The sequence below is a fragment of the Molothrus ater genome, chromosome 6 (assembly GCF_012460135.2).
Source record: "Molothrus ater isolate BHLD 08-10-18 breed brown headed cowbird chromosome 6, BPBGC_Mater_1.1, whole genome shotgun sequence".
Lineage (NCBI taxonomy): Eukaryota > Metazoa > Chordata > Aves > Passeriformes > Icteridae > Molothrus > Molothrus ater.
The window spans coordinates 13924363-13940674 of NC_050483.2; the positions used below are offsets into that span (position 1 = coordinate 13924363).

The 16312-nt window shown below is 37.4% G+C and overlaps 1 protein-coding gene across 1 annotated transcript in view; it reads left to right on the forward strand.

Annotated features, from left to right (window-relative positions):
- OTOG (otogelin) overlaps window positions 1-16312 on the forward strand; it is a 92348-nt gene that overhangs the window by 12554 nt on the left and 63482 nt on the right. The window contains exons 10-19 of the mRNA XM_036385139.1: window positions 500-606; window positions 1513-1622; window positions 2431-2556; window positions 3736-3844; window positions 4704-4750; window positions 5213-5358; window positions 10918-11050; window positions 12055-12232; window positions 13990-14114; window positions 14983-15195. Coding sequence (XP_036241032.1) covers window positions 500-606; window positions 1513-1622; window positions 2431-2556; window positions 3736-3844; window positions 4704-4750; window positions 5213-5358; window positions 10918-11050; window positions 12055-12232; window positions 13990-14114; window positions 14983-15195 — 1294 coding nt within the window. The remainder of the gene's footprint in view (window positions 1-499; window positions 607-1512; window positions 1623-2430; window positions 2557-3735; window positions 3845-4703; window positions 4751-5212; window positions 5359-10917; window positions 11051-12054; window positions 12233-13989; window positions 14115-14982; window positions 15196-16312) is intronic.

Consider the following 16312-nt stretch of genomic DNA (forward strand, 5'->3'; position numbering starts at 1 on the left):
ATAGGAAGGACAGAAGTAGGGAAGCAAAACCAGAGTCAGAGCATTGCTCTGTCATTATTTGCCAGTGTTTAAAAAGAGAATTATTGTTGCTTTTTTCCATGCCTTTGAAGTAGTTTTTCCTTTTAATTAGTATTTTCAGGATATAATCCTTAAATTAAAGTGCTTTGAAACAAAAGCTGGTGCCAGCTATGGTTTATTTCTCTTGCCTTTTACTGTGTAATTCAATTAAATAGAAGGCTTTTTTCAGGTTGTCTTGGCTTAGTTGCAAATATATCTGTGCCCTTTTTGGGCACTGCTATGACCTCGGATGAAAGATTCAATGTTATGGAAACTCTGACACAGAGAGCAACGTATTGCTAAACTCTGCTTCTGTTTGGTGAGAGGAAAGTGATTCCTAGACACAGCAGATGTCTATTCTGATTTTCCACAGCATTCTATTTTATTCTGCTTATATTTATTTTTGCAAACCTCATTATAACAGCTGTCTCTTTCATTTCAGAGGGCATATGCTCTGTGTAATATCCTGTTACATCCCCCATTTAAACAATGTCATGAGTATGTGAGTCCTCTTTCTTTTATGGCAAGCTGCACAAACGACCTCTGCATGTAAGTGAATGTTTTTGGCGAATGCCAAAGCTGTTAAAAAAAACCCACGGTCCTTTTATCATAAGAATGAATTATTAATGTCAAATGAACTGATTTGTGACTTTCTCTGCATGTAAGTTTTTATCTAACATTGTTCTGTTTTCTTGCTTTTCTCTCTTGTTCTGGTTTTACCACTGTGCAATACTGTGGGATTTTTCCTATATTCTTTGGTATAAGAATGATCAAATTCAGGCCCAGATATTTTCCAGTTGTGTTAGTCTGTCTCCCTTGAATATGTCATCTGTTTTGATTCTGAGTGTGCAAAATCCTTAGGTGCTTTCTGCTATTCTAAAGCCTATAGTGAAATGTCACAGTTGATGGGTCAGTTTGGCTTCTGCAAGCTGTATGGTAATCCATTGAAAAGAGGAATTTGATAACCATTTGAACTTATGCTAACATTTCTAAAATTGCTATACTCCTGGTCTGAGCAGTTTTGACTAGTAAATTTAAAAAAAAATAAGGCAGGTCAGAAGATTAATTTCCATTTCTTGTACGCTGCTGGCTCACTGGTAGAAATTTTACACTTCCTTCTTGTGACTCTTCTGCAGGATATTACTTACATAAAAATTAAGATCTTTATTGAAGTCTCCTTATAACTGCTGCTTATCTGGCTTTTATGGGTTTATTCAGGAAAACAGTGTCAGGTCTTAATGTATTGATACTTATACTGATGGCCTCTCTTCACATGTGGCAGAAAGTTTTTATCCTTTTAAGACTTTCAACCTAGTCCAACAGCACAGTACCTTAGAACACTGTTAAAGTAGATTCAAACAGCAAGGCTGGATGCAGTGCAGGAGCATTCATGAGGTTATGAGTGTGTGCTTGAATGGAGGTGCAAAATAATGTGTCACCTTTTATTTGTGTAAGGTCAGCAGCTGATGATGGAACCTGGTGTCGAGCGCTCACTGAGTACGCCAGGGCGTGTGCCCAGGCAGGAAAGCCACTTCATGGATGGCGTGTGCACTTCCAGCAGTGTGGTAATGCCTGTGCTCCTCTACTTGGAAATGCTGCTTGCCCCTTGTGGTTTGAAAAGGCTGCCCTTCATAGTCTCAGTTCTTTGCCTTTCTCCAATTTTGGATTCATGTAATTCTTAATGAAGCGATCAAGTGAGTCAGACTCACTTCAAGGCTACATAAATGCAATGGATTTTCTCTTTAATATGTGCAGTCTGTACTGTGCAATTTTTTTAAAGCACTAAGCTTATTACAATGTGATTCTTTAAGGTGATTAGCCATTTTTATTTTTATGGAGCTACTCTTTTAAATATTGCCAAAGTCTTCATGGCTTTGTCATATGTAAAATGTGTGTCACAAGTGTTAAAATCAAATTTAATTTGTACTTGCCTAAGACTTCACATTACAAGACTTCACTTACATTACAAGTCATGTAATGTAAGTTTGAAAGAGATTGTCTAATTTGGTTGCCTGCCTGGACCACAGAATCAAAACTGCTTTGTCATCTATGATGGAAGGGTGGTTCCAAAAAATCTCTGTTAATGGGTGTCCTGACTGCTTCTGATGATGGTCTGAGAATCCAAATAGCTCTGTTGTGAGAAAGCATGATTTAAGATTATTCCTTCTTAATGCACCTTTAATAGAGAAAATATCAATATGTTCCAATTCTGTGTGTTAGGAAAGTCATTGTTTAGACAGTGTTTATCTAGAGAACAGATACTCAACTGACACGCTGGAAAATAGATCCCTGAAAGGAACATGTGCAATCCATTGGTGCCCTGTGACAGTAGCTCTACACCTTTTCATTTCTCTGCCTGTTTCTGCATTTCAGTCATTACGTGTGCTGAACCCTTGACCTACAGTGAATGCATCAACTGCTGCCCTGTTTCATGTCACCAGCAATCCCAGTGCATTGGCAGTGAGCTCCACTGCATTGATGGCTGCTACTGCCCAGATGGTGAGTTCTGCTTCTCAGGTACACACCTGGTTCCACACAACGTTCAGACTGTTCCTCCCCAGGTTTACATCCCTCTCTGACCTGCCTAGATTAAAAGCAGGAGCTCTTTATAAACTGAGTGCCAGCAGTGTGGGTAACTGACCTTGTTTTCCTTACTGACAGGAGCCTTTTCCTCCCTATAAAAAGTAGGAATAGGTTTCAGCTCAGATCCACATTCTACCTGTATAGCTACACAATTTCAGTGAAAAATGGGTTTTGTTCTGTTGTTACAGGGCAGGCATCCTCCTGATTGTGGTGCTTGCTGATTGTTTCTTGTTGGTTGGGGTCGATTATTTTGGTAGCTTGGGTTTTTTTGTTTAATTTTTTTTCTGGTTAGGGTGCTTAGAAAAGCTCAAAACCATGACATAAATAAAATGTGGTCAGAATAAATAAACCTGTGGCCAGAAACAGGTGTTGATATTGAGGTTCTTAGGTTGTTGTATCATTCTGCCAAGTGAGACATTTAGCAGTATGGTCAGTAGCAAAACTTTGCCCTCATCACCAAAGGAGATGTTGATATCCAGTTTTCCTCTAGTTATTGGCTTCTATTGAGTACAGAATTCTATCTAAAAGAGGACAGAGAAAGTTATGGACGGATCTTCAAGACCTGCCTCTTATATCTAACTTTGTTGTTTATAAGTTTAATAATATTTGTCATAAATTGTCTTTTATGGTTTGGTAAAGCCTTTTTTTCTGGTCCTCTGGTAAGAAAATAATAATAATAGTTATAGTAATAAGGAAAAAAAGGCAAAAAAAAAATCAGTAAAATGAGGATCATAGAGGCAAAGATTTGTAAGCGTATTAGAAAATAAGCCAAAGGTACTCACAGCAGCATGGCCTGTAGGTTTGTGTTTGTTATTTTGTGTGTGTGGTTTCCTCTCTCTCACCCAGTAATTAAGTATTTGTTTTTTTCACTATATTTACTGTATCTCAAGAAATTTAGTGACTTGATCCCTGTAATATAATTTATTTAATCTAATGCAAATGCACTTCTTTTTGTGAAAATGACTAACAAATAATCTAAAGATTTATTATCATACAGAAATGACTATTGGTGTTGTTCTTGAATGTAACTGTTAGTGCTCTGTCAGCCATTGTCGTGGATATTTCACTTTTTTCTTGTTCTTTTATTTCTTCTAGGCTTAATTTATGAAAATGGATCGTGTGTCAAGCCTATGGACTGTCCTTGTGACTACCATGGAAGTTTCTTTGAAATGGGTTCTGTGGTTTATGAAGAATGTAATAACTGGTAATTTTTCTTAATACATTCTGAACCAAATCCTTAAATGATCATAAGAAACAACTTCTTCAAGGCCTATTTCAGTTAGAAATTGGATAGACTTGATAAATGCTCCCTGTTTCTACATAAAAAATTGCTATTCTCTGTATGTTTTGCAATTAATGAAAAGATAAACTATTAAGCTATTAATGTGGAAGAAGAGAACATGACAAATATTGCAGAGAACACTGTAATGTTTAGTGCTGTTTTTCGCTTTGGACTCTCCCTTAAAAATAAAAAGAATGTAGAATTCAAAATCTTCACAGGAAAACTGTACTGACTTTTTCTCCTTTTTGTATTGTCTCACTTGGACATAAAGAGCCTAATGTAATTGTGATATGAAGCTGCTGTTTTGGAATTTAAAAGTCAATTTTATGAATTGGAAAGAAAAAAATTGTAGGAAGAGAAAGTGCCTTTTATTGGATCACCTTAACTGAAGAAAATGGATGAGCTTGCAGATGAGCAGCTTTTTCTTCCCCCCAACAATTCTTATCTTTAAAAGTTGTAAGATTCAAATTACTTGTGTTTATTCTTCTCACTATTATTAATATATTATTAATCCTTAACTTTTCTAATGCTTATTAAGGAGCTAAAAAGAAATAATAGTGACACTGGGTGCATGGGTGAAATTTCACATGATCATGTCCTCATGACAAGCTTCCAGCCATGAAGACAGTGCTGATTAACTCTGTTGTACCCTTTTGTAAGACTCAAGACACTTGGTGCTCATTCCATAGAGAAGAGATGCAGGAAGAGCAGCTCAGGGACAGTTGTGTATAATTCACAGAATAAAACTATGAAAACTTTTATTTCATACTCTTGATTTCAGCACTTGCGTTGGAGGAAAGTGGATCTGTACAAATTTTACATGTCCAGGTATGTTGAAGTCTTGAATACTGTTTGACAAGTCAATTCTTACTTCAGTAAATATTACTTTTAGATGTTAATATGATGTTTCATTATGTAATTGGTATTATTTCAATCTACACACTCAGTAGATTAAATATTAAAATGGCCTGGCTTATCAGTTAAAAGTGTTAATGTTTCTGAAAATCAGTTTTTAAGAGCAACAAATCAAATACCTATGATAAACAGATGACAGATATTTTTGCCTCCTTCTGGGGGAGGAGCTGATCAGGTACCCTGGCTGGGCATCAGGTAGGAACTCCATAACAAAAGCAAGGAAAAGTTTCGGTTCCTAATACCTGGTTGTAATATAAATACAATTTTATAAGTCAGAGAATGTATCAGAGTGTATGAACGCTACAGCAGCAATAACTGTGAGGGATATGCTGTCTTTACTGCAGATTTAGGTGCATTATTTATGATGTTTTTCAGCTGAATGCTCAGTCTCAGGAGACACTCACTTCATGACCTTTGATGGGCGCAAATACACTTTCCAAGCCACCTGCCAGTACATCCTGGCCAAGAGCCGCACGTCTGGAATGTTCACTGTGTCTTTGCAGAATGCCCCTTGTGGACAGGTAGGACTTGCAGCCTTCTTGTGACCTTTATGTCCTGAAGGGTTTATTAACTGAGGGGAAAAAAAGCTTTTAAGAAGAAAAACAATCTACAAGCCTGTGCATGTGTATAACTGATACTAATGGTGCTATTAAAGGTAATTCCAAGGGCGGTCTTATTTCATATTTGCACAGTTTCTGAAGCTGTGCACAGGTGTCTCCAAATATTTTGCCTGCTTTATGTCCAAGACCCATTCTTTCCTTTATTTTGTATATGCGTTTCTGAGCATGTATTAGAAAGCTATGTGTGAGGTGTGGAACACTGGTGAGGTTTTTGACAACAGAGTTTTGGTTTTTTTCAGTCTTGATAGGGCTTATGATTTTCAGGAAGTTATGTTGAGGTAGAAGAGGTCTTAAAAATACATCCATGGTATGGGAAGTGCAGGTGACAGAGCTCTGCTGTTTTCTGGAATCAGGCTTTTCTCACACTCTGAATTCTACATGTGCATGTAAGGGCAGGATTTTGCCTACATTTATTATAAAGTTGTGATTGCCAAGCTGCTGGACTTGCAGTAGGAGAGAGTTTGCACCTTGGCCTAATTTATGTTTTGTCTCCAATGGACTTCTGCAATAATTTTTATTTAGAAGCAACTGTACAGGTATTTGAGGTGTATATAGCCTTAAATGACTTTGTTGTAATTCTAGACCATCTGTACATGTTAGGCCCACGTTATTACATAATTGACATAAAATCAGATTTAGTGCCATTGCTTTGTACTTCTGTGGAGGTAACTACATTAATTTTCTTTTGTGTTCTAAGCAAATGTATGATTCTATAAGTCCTTTTTGCATTAATGATTGCAGTCACTCTTCTCTGCAGTTTCCATTGTTTATGCAGTTGAGATTTCCTTGGGGAGATGAAATGGTTATATAAGTTGTCATGCTATACTGTCTCAAGGCATATTTCAGTAGTCATTTTCTATTTCTGCATTTTAACCTACTTCTCTGGAGGACAGAAAAGACTTAAGTAGAAAGTTAGAATAAAGTTGCAGTGACAAGTTTATTATAATAGAAATTATTTATTTTCAATTCAGGTAGATAGGAGACTGAGTGCAGGGAGTCCCCTGATCTCAGTGGTACAAGTTGGGAAATAAGAAAAATAGTTTAGCCGGGTAGAGACTGAATATATTTTCAAATTTGATGATACAAGTAAATGTCTCTTCTGTGGCTCCTAGGAGAACTATATCAGGTGAGAAATGTGAAGTTAGCACTATTGAAAAAGTGGATTCCTGATTAGCAAATAAAATTGCTGTATAACACTCTAGCAGTCTTTAGCTCTTTGAGATAGAAGTGTTACAGTGAGGGCTGTGAAATGAAATGTTGGCAAGGACATGGACATTTAAAAAAACTTCTAGGCTTTGACCTCTGTGTGCATGGTTCTTGTGATCCTGCTAGTATTTCCAGTTTATAGGAAGGTTGAGGCTGCTTCAAGATGTCTTTGGTGGTTGTTACAATTCCCCACTTCAAATGCATATTTTAGTTACCTTGCTTTTATTTTAGCAAGTTGGGCCGGCTTTGTTCTGTGCTAACCTTGGAATCCTGAGGAGCTGATTAAGTTAGTATTGTCTCAATTTAAAAAAAAAGAATAGCTGTGAAACAAAATATAAGTATGAGCATGTCTCCATTCAGTCAGTGTCAGAGTCTCAGAATTTTGCAGAGTCCAAGAAGCTTGAGAAAGGTGGTTGTGTATAGTGCAGCTGTACTGTATCATGGAAGAAAAGCAAAGGAAATCCCAGAGAAACTGGGCAACTTTTTTATCAAAGAAGAGTTGAGGCCAAAGTGACTTCTTGTTCACAGCAGGTTTTTATTGGAAAGGTTTTCATTGGAAAGCCCATCAATAGAGCAAATACTTCCTGTGGTAATGGACAGAGTATGTATGTGTGTCTCATTCTCTTGTGTGGGGAACACTTCTCTCTGTGTACAAACCAGACAGAATTGTGCTTTTTGGTTTAGTTGTTGTGGATAATTTTTGTTGGGGAAGGTGATAACCAAACTAGTTGGCTTTCTGCCTCACTGCTGAGACTGTGCAGTGCTTTGCAGTGACTCTTGCCTTCTTCAGCCTGACTTAGTGACTTTGCTTAATGTGTCTCTGTGTCCAGGTGGTTTGCAGGTAAAAAAAAAAAAACCAACCAGATTCTTTTGGCTTTTACTGCATGTTCAGCTTCATACTTCACCTAGCCTTTAACAAAGGTAACCTGATCAGTCCTAACAGGTGTAGATTTTACAGAGGTCTGAGTAAAGCATTCTGGATGTTAGCAATCAGGTGGGTAATCAGAGGATTTTGGGATATGCCCCAGGGCTACGTGCTGCTGATTTAATTATCACTGTACAGGTGGTAAGAGGGTAGTGAGAACAGTTTTTGTAGTAGAGTGCAAGAATGTGGGGCTTCAGAGAAGCTATTCAAGGGTCTAATTATCAACCAACTGGTACCACTTGGCAGAGGAGCTGCTTTTCAGTTCCCCAGGCACCCTCCATTATCTTTTTTACCCATTTATTAAAATTAATGAATTGAAATGGGAAGCTAAAAGATTTGTAATGTGGAATCTCATATTTCTTGATGGTTTGAGATGTGCTTCTTTAAAAAAGCCTTATCACTCCCATCTCGTTCAAGCAGACTAGAAAATGTGGAAAGAAAATACCTGGGGAGATTTTAGCTTTCTGAATCACAAAGAATCCAGTCATCCTGAGCCTTAGAGTTGGTGACATAAACAGTCATCAGGCAACAAGTTATTTCAAAACGATGTGAAATTTTGTTTAAGCACTTTCTGGAAGGAGAATCAGTCAAGTGATCAGCACAGCTTAACCTTATCTGAGTTTCAGGTGACAGCCTCACTGGCTTTGTAGTTTGTATGATGAGAAGGTCTTCTGAATATAGATTTTTTTTTTTTTTATTTTTAAGTATCTAGTGAGAGAAATGGCCATTCCTGTGAAAACACCTGCCGAAAGCTGGTGGGGCAGTGCTGTGAAAGAAACAGTCTATTGGAACAGAGAACAATTATCAGGCAGAATTTCTCCTTCAGGTTAAGCTTTGAAGGAATAATAAAGCTTTTGTAAATACTGTGTAGTAATGTATACACATACTATGGAGGGTTGTTTTCTTGGTTTTCCTCTGCTCCTCATGCCACCTGCCATTTTTTAAATTTTAGCTTCTTAAAATCAAACAATATTGTCAATCTGTAGCCATTGTTGCTGAATTAAATGCACAGAAACCTAATTTCTTGATAAAGAGGCAAGACAGCAAGATAAGCTACAAGCACATGGTTTCATGAGGCAGATGTCTGTCTTCACTGTCACTCCAGGAGAGCTGGTTGAGCTGATGAAATATCTCCAGCTATTTTTATAATTTCCCATTTTTAAGTTGCATTTTATCATTTCATCTGCCGGTGAAAGCTCACTGTTGCATTGTTATCTTGAGACAGGGAAACTCTGCATGTATTTCTTTATCTTTACACACCACTGTGTGTACTTGTGTCTGTGTTATTTGAAGAGCTGTCAGGTGATCTGCTCTGCTGCTAGTCCAGCATCTGGCAGAGGCACATGGTACTGTCCTGAGATCCTCGCAGCTCTAGGAATGGTTTTCAACAAGCAGGGCAACATTTGCCCTGGATTAGACAAGTCCCAGTGAAAGTCAGAAAGCTGAATAAAAGTGTAAATCTTTGAGCTGAGCATTCTGATCTCTTTCACCATCAATGGTGCTATTCACTGTATAATTTTGATGTTTGTGCAACTGTCCAAAAGTTATCTTGACTATATCTTTTTCACTGCCTCTTTCAGCACTGAAAATGCTTAAAACTTTACTGTTTCATCATTAGCCATTCCTTCACTGGAGGCAGTGGGGCTGAATAATGCAGCCTCCAATACCTCTGGTGGTTATTCCTTGGCTGCAGCACAGTTCCAGATCCAATCAGTGTGGAATGTTCTGCAAGGAGACCTAGATTGCTCTTTGACCAAGTAATTTCAGACATGTTTGTATATGTTCTGGTATATAAGCCTGTTTTGAATTTGTGCTCAAAATAGAGTTGATAAGAGAGATGTTTTCCTTACAACATTGAGACTTTGAAGACGCATAATCGAGATGAGAGGAAAATGAACAAATAGTGTGACAAGAGTCGACCCAATTCTGTCATTGTTCTGGAATAGCTGTTAAATGGTTACAAGGCCTTGCAGTTAAGGAGGCTGAATAGAAGAAACAAGAGTTGGGTGCTTCCCCCTTTGTCTGCAGATGGCAGGGAAAGGACAGTCTCTAACTTTATCCAGCCACACCAAGCCAGTGGAAATAAGTTGGTGTCTCAAGCTATGGTCAAAAGATTTCAGTAGTTGGCGTGTCAGAAACCCTATTTCCTTCTAGAGCAGTGAGAGAGTAAATGTTGACTGGGATTCTTATGTCTTTTAGTATTTAGCAAGGTCAATGCTGACATGGGGAAGTTTGAGTCATCTCTTGATCCACCACTGCACCAGATTCTGTTTGATAGAGCATTTTTCTTTTAAAAATTTAAATAGTGATCAAATTCATCCTGTTAAGAAAAATCTGTTAATCTGCTGTAATTAATGTACATGCTTTAATAATCATTCTTTCCATATGACATTGGAAGCCGAAGTACTTGTAGTTACTCTGGAAAGTGGATGTCCTGTCCTGAAAATTTTGATTGTCACTGAATTCTGTTAATCACCTCTGTGATTCATTTCCGTGTTACTTGAGAGGTGTAGAATTTCATTTAATTAGTTGCTTTTGGTACTGTTGAAAATTAGGTTTCACTGAAGAGTGTGGGTGTAAAAAAGTAAATAGGATTGGTCTAGGATTTTTTTTTTACTTAAGAATATTTAATCCAGGCTGCAATGCAGTATTCCTACTCGTGTTTTTCTGTGTGACATTTCGACTTGGAGAAGGGAAATGCAAATAAGAATAAGCAATGGTAGCAGCAATAAGCAAGCTGGGTCAGTTGGATGTTGTGATATTATATGCTGGCATGATGCTGCCTTTTATATCAATATTCATCTACAGAGCTTAGGAACATGCACTATTCTACAACTCCTCTCAGAGATAATAAACTTAGGTGCTGTTTTAAATAATGATTCAGAAGCTGTTTCTGTCTCCCATTAGTGTTTGTCTTTAAAAGAATTTTATATCTTATAATATGCTTGTAAAGAACCTGGGTATATGAGAAGACATTCAAGTACAAATCTGGTGTTTGCAGCACTGCTCTGTAGATAGTGCAGCATTGTTAGTGAGCATCAACTCATCCTCAGCGCGTCTTTAATCAGGTGCCTCTTGAATTGTGTGTGTCTGTGTGAGCTACGTGAGAATTGTTCAAATTCCTCTTTCCAAATCCCACTTCTGTGCTGTATTTGCATAGCATGTTAATGTCATTATTAAACCCACATGGGAAATCATTCAGGATACTGATTTTTCTTACTTAGCTGTAAGGCTGCACATTTCTTAAGTGCACTCTGCTAAGAAGTAGGGTATATCTTAAAATTTTCAATCCCCGTAACTTTTCTTGTTTGCTTTGCTCTCTCTTGCAGAACCAGGATGGATCATGTATCCAATCTGTCAGCCTTATTCTTAAGCAGGACCCCAAGAGGCAAGTGACCCTGACTCATTCAGGAGATGTTTTGATCTATGACCAGTACAAAATTAACCTGCCATATGCAGATGGTAAGGAGTAATACATAACCATGTAACTCTTATCAAACTCTTATTAGTGCAGTATTTCAATGGCATTTGTGCATGTACTGTCAGTATTGCTAACATATTGAGATTAAAAGGCATATTTTAGTGTCAGTTTTGTTATTTCTTGTGAAATGGTTCCCAAATTAACTTTTGATGTACTTTTTACACTAATGGTAGGAGTTGTACAGTAGCTGCATTAGGCTAGTTGTCTCTAACATTAAGATTTTGTTTATTTTAATAAGTCCAAATGCCGTCCCTCACATTTGCAAGGTTTTTTAGTTCTTGCCTGAGGGGAAATTCTTTCTTCTGGTTCTTCAATTGAATAATTTCTTCTCCCTTTTTTTGCAAGCAACTCACGTAAATTTAAGCAGAAAGGACCCTACTGCCCCTTAGGGATGAACTACAGATTTTCAGACAAAAAATTTATTTTGTTTCTTTTGGCTTTGAGTTTTTAAATCTCTGTCCTGAAGATGTCTGGCATTCTCCATAGGGGTATATTATGACTGTGAGATTTAGTGTTATCTTTTATGAGAGTTTTGTATGCAAATAATTAGCACATTTGGTGTCTGCAAGGCCTTGGCTCTTTGGGAATTTCACAAAAAAGGTTTTATCATAGAAATCATGTTCCTGGTTTTAGGATTAGTTTGTCTACAAAAATGTTCTGTAATGTTTATATATTTAGATTGATTTCATTTAGTTTACCTTTGTGGATATTTCAGTGAACTCAATGCATTTTAAACAAGTGTGGTGAGTCCCACAAGTTTGTTGGTTTTCTCCTAAAGTTTGAATCAGTATTTTCATGAGAAAATCAATGTTTCATGAGAAAATCAATGTTCATGAGAAATCAATGTTCAGGGGAAAATAGGGCCTTAATAGGAAAAAAATTAGATAAAAGTGATATAAACCAACACCAGTGAAATAAGAAACAAAATGTTATATTTCAATCAGGTTTCCTTTGCCTTTCAAGATTTCTTTTTTTTGCTCTCCAGAGTTATTTGAGATACGGAAACTGTCCTCTCTATTTCTGCAAGTAAAGACTCAGATTGGGTTACAGATCCTCTATGACAGAGAAGGACTGAGGCTTTACCTTCAAGTGGATGAACGGTGGAAGGAGGACACCGTGGGCCTTTGTGGAACCTTCAATGGAAACACAGAGGATGATTTTCTGTATGCAGAGCTGCAAGATTTCTATCTGCCAGTATATGAATATCTGTAGTTAGAGTGGTGGATCAAGTGTGTATGAAGCTGAAAGGATAGATACCAAGAATAATTTATTTTGAAGTTTTTCGTTGATGAGATAGATAGTAGGGTTTAGTTTAGCTAACAGAAAATCTGTAGCTTCAGCTACAGGATATCAAGCCTGGTTTTGCTAGAAATATTTTAAATTTCTGGTGAAATATGTGATCCACAAGGGATATTTTACCATAAAAAATGTTGTCCAAAATACAGAGTGGCCTATATACCCAACTTAGTGCCTCTCTGCAAGACTCTATCTTTTTCCAGCTCCTATTTTCTCCTGTGAGCCCTAATCTGCTGTCTCTGACAGAGCCTCCATTGTTCAGTGCCTGCAGACCAGCAAGAGGAACTGGCTGCTGCCTGAGCTTCCCTTCCTTGTGCTGCAGGGAGAAGTGCTCAGAGCTGCCCAAGCACCACAGCCAAAGCTGCTGTTTGCCCAGTTTCTTAGCAACATATGCCTCACAGACACTAAAGGACAAATTGGCTTCCAGTGGATTTGAGTAGCCTAATGGAGCTGGGAGAAGAACACAAATTTAGGATACAACAGGGTAAAAAAGAGGAAAATAATAGAATTTTATGCTCTCAGAACAGCTGGAATTTTTCTACCTCAAAACTAATAGGAAAATGGAAAAGTTTTCTGTTGAGTTCCCATTTAAAAAGACAGATACACAAATATACCAGTGGAATTTTGGCCCAATTTCTGTGTTACAGATTAAAAAGCATTATCAGACTATTATTTATAATGAGACTTGAAAATACACAGGCAGCATCTCAACGAAGATATAATATTTATGTAAAGCTACTTAAAATATTCTCTGTTTGACATGTAGTTTTGTAGTCTATTTTTGATGACAGTCTTTGGATTGCTCTCATACACATGAGAAGCTGTACAGTAGTTGATATTTGTAAAATCAGCCCTTAAACCTGCGGTCTGAAAAATTGTACTCAGAATGACACAGGCTGTGGTATCAAAGCATCTTGATACAACCTGGTCCACAGCAGACTGGGGAAACTTGCCATAGACAGTGGTGTCTTTTGCCACACCTTCACTCCCAGCTGCTTTAGCAGTGGCAATGCTCATGATTGTGTGCCTCATGCAATCTTTGCCCTCAAGTATAATGCTCCATACTTAAATGCACAGTTCTGATCATTCTGTTTGTGCAGCATTACTGTGCCTTGGTTGTTTTGATGAAAGTCTTTATCGTTCAGCTTCTATTACCTAGGCCTCATAGGTATCTGTTGAATTGCTTTTCCAGTTATATTTATGGAAGCTTGGGTTTCTTTTTTCTTTGCTACAAGGGATAAAGAGCCTGGCAAGTCAGCAACAGACAGGAAACTATAGGTAGAGGAGAGATTAAATATGGATTGGATATCACTAAGGAACCAAAAGGACAAATAAGGGAGTTCAAACTATCAGGATAGAGATGCTCCCTGCTTTCTTATAAAACTGGAATTTGGTCTGTTTTGGTCTTCCTTAAAAAGTCTCTAGAGGATATATATTTTTTTTTCTGTGCCTCTACCTGCTAAAAAAGGAGTCCTGAAACTTATGATTACAGTTTTATAGATGAGTGGATATAGATGAGAGAATATGAAATAGTGAAAGAGGGGCTTGAATCAGAGGGTCTAAGAACAGAGACCATTCTGCAAATTCACTATACCTCTTCTGACTGACTTCTGTTTTGTGAAAGATCTCCAGCTGGAGTAACAGAAAGCACTCCTGAGCTGTTTGGAAACTCTTGGAAGACTTCATCAGGGTGTGTTCTTGTGCATGACAGCTCACAGGTGGATCCATGTGATGTTCATCTGCAGGCAGGTGGGCAGCCAGGGCAGATTCTTACTGACAAATGCATTTCTGCTTAGTACACCTGTGCCCATTTTCCTAGCTGGATCAGGTAGAGTAATAACTAGTCCTAGTCATTAAAGAAATTAGTACCTAGAGGTAGTATAGAGACAGCTGAGTTCAATCCCTTAAAAATTGTTGGAGGATTTTGTTATACTTGCAGAGGTGTTGGAAATACCTCATTTTTATTTCTGGTTTGTAGTTACACTGTGTGAAGTTAGACACGTATTAAAGTTTGCTAGAATGTCTTGTATTGGTGATGCTGCTAGTTAAGATGGAGACTCAAAACTATTGGAGTATTCATTTTTGAGAATGTTGAAGAAAACTAAATACTTGATCTAGTTGTCTGCTATGGAAGAGAATGAGAAGGGGACAGATGCTTACCCACTGCCAGCCTATAGATTTAGCTGAAAGGGTCCAGCTGGGATAACATGCAGGTGGCTGATGCTATGAGGACCACAGATGGTCACTACCATCAGTTATATCTATTTCACAATTTCTACTACTTCTTGTATTGACACTAAACACTTGTAAAGGCACAGAGGTAGAATTTTAAGGTTTTCCCTGTAATTTCAGCAGTGCCAGGGAATCTTCATGTCTCCTGCTACCTCACTTGTCTTTTGAGTATTTACACAATGTGCAGTGCCAAAAAGCTGCATTCTTGGAAACGATTGGGACATAAGTGTTAGTCCTTCTGTACAACTATATAGATAGCAAAGATAAAAAGATTTGTGGCAGTAGTATATAACCATGATTGGTTGCATTGTGTAGAAGACAATTTTTGTTCCAAGTCTTTTTAAATTCGCTCACTGAAACAGTTTTTAATCTGTTATTTGTGTAGCCTCTTATGCAGCGGAAGCTTGTAGCATCCTTACGAAAGATCTTTTTGCTCCATGCTACCCCTATTTGAGTCCTGTTCCCTATTTTGAGCAGTGCAGAAGAGACACTTGCAAATGTGGACAGACTTGTTTTTGCTCTGCTCTGGCCCAATATGCTCATCACTGCCGAAGGTTTGGAGTTGTAATAGATTTCAGAGGAGCTGTCCCAGATTGTGGTGAGTTTCCTGACACTTCTAGACTTAAATAATTACTGCCTGAGGATTTTAGAGGCAATTGGCAAATAGGAGTAAATCAATACAGTCTTTGAAATGAGAAAAGGATTAATTTTAAGACGACGTTTTGCACACAGGGCAAGGTTCTTTTTTTTAAAAAAAAATTCTGTCACCAGTGTCCTAGAGGATTCTTCCTTTTTAACTACCTTTCTATAGTTCTTTGACTTATGAAACATTATAAATATTTTTAAAGTAGTTGGAGGGCTTCAAATGTATACAGAATTCAAAATATGTCAGTCCTTATTAGATGGCATTGCATATCTCAGACCATACAGATATTATTCATAGACGACATAAATAGATTTCTTTTCCTTGTAAATGCTATGTTTATCTAATTCTTTAAATGAACAAGATGAAGAATTCAGTATTAAGCAGTTTTATTTGGATTGTCTACTTCTGCTGTCTGACAATCTCTTGGCTTATTCTCTTGCTGTCAGTGACACTGAAATAGACAAAGTGCAGAAGCAAGTGTTGAAACTTGGTATTGTTATTTAGTTGAAAATGAATAGAAGATTATAGAACATGTGTATCTTTGTAGATAAAGGTGATGTCTGTTAACTACTCTGTAAATCCTCACAAGCAAAGGGTAGTATTAAATTCTTTGGTTTATATTAAATTTTAGTGGTGAAAAATATATTGATAGGGCATGTTGGGACCTCACATACCTTTTCAAAAAAATATAGAATTGGAAACCCTATCAAACAACCTGAACACCCCTGATGTAGGTGTGGCTCTATTAAGAAGTCTGAGAATCTTTTCTAAGGAACATTCAAGAGCTTAACATTTAGCAGTTGTCATCACATCATGTAATTATCTGTGTTTTAATGCATGCTAAAGAGAATTAATTTCGTCCAGATTAAATGTCTTAAGCTGGAATATCTGTATATATCTGACAAGACTGCCTTGTCTGCATTTATCAGGGCATGAATGGCTGTGTCCACTTATGATTGAATGAGTCACTCAAGCCATTTAATTTTATTTTGTTTTTCTGGAACAAGTATAGTTTTCTCACAGTATATTAAAAAAGTCATGCTTGTAGCATTTAAAATATGTTCATCTG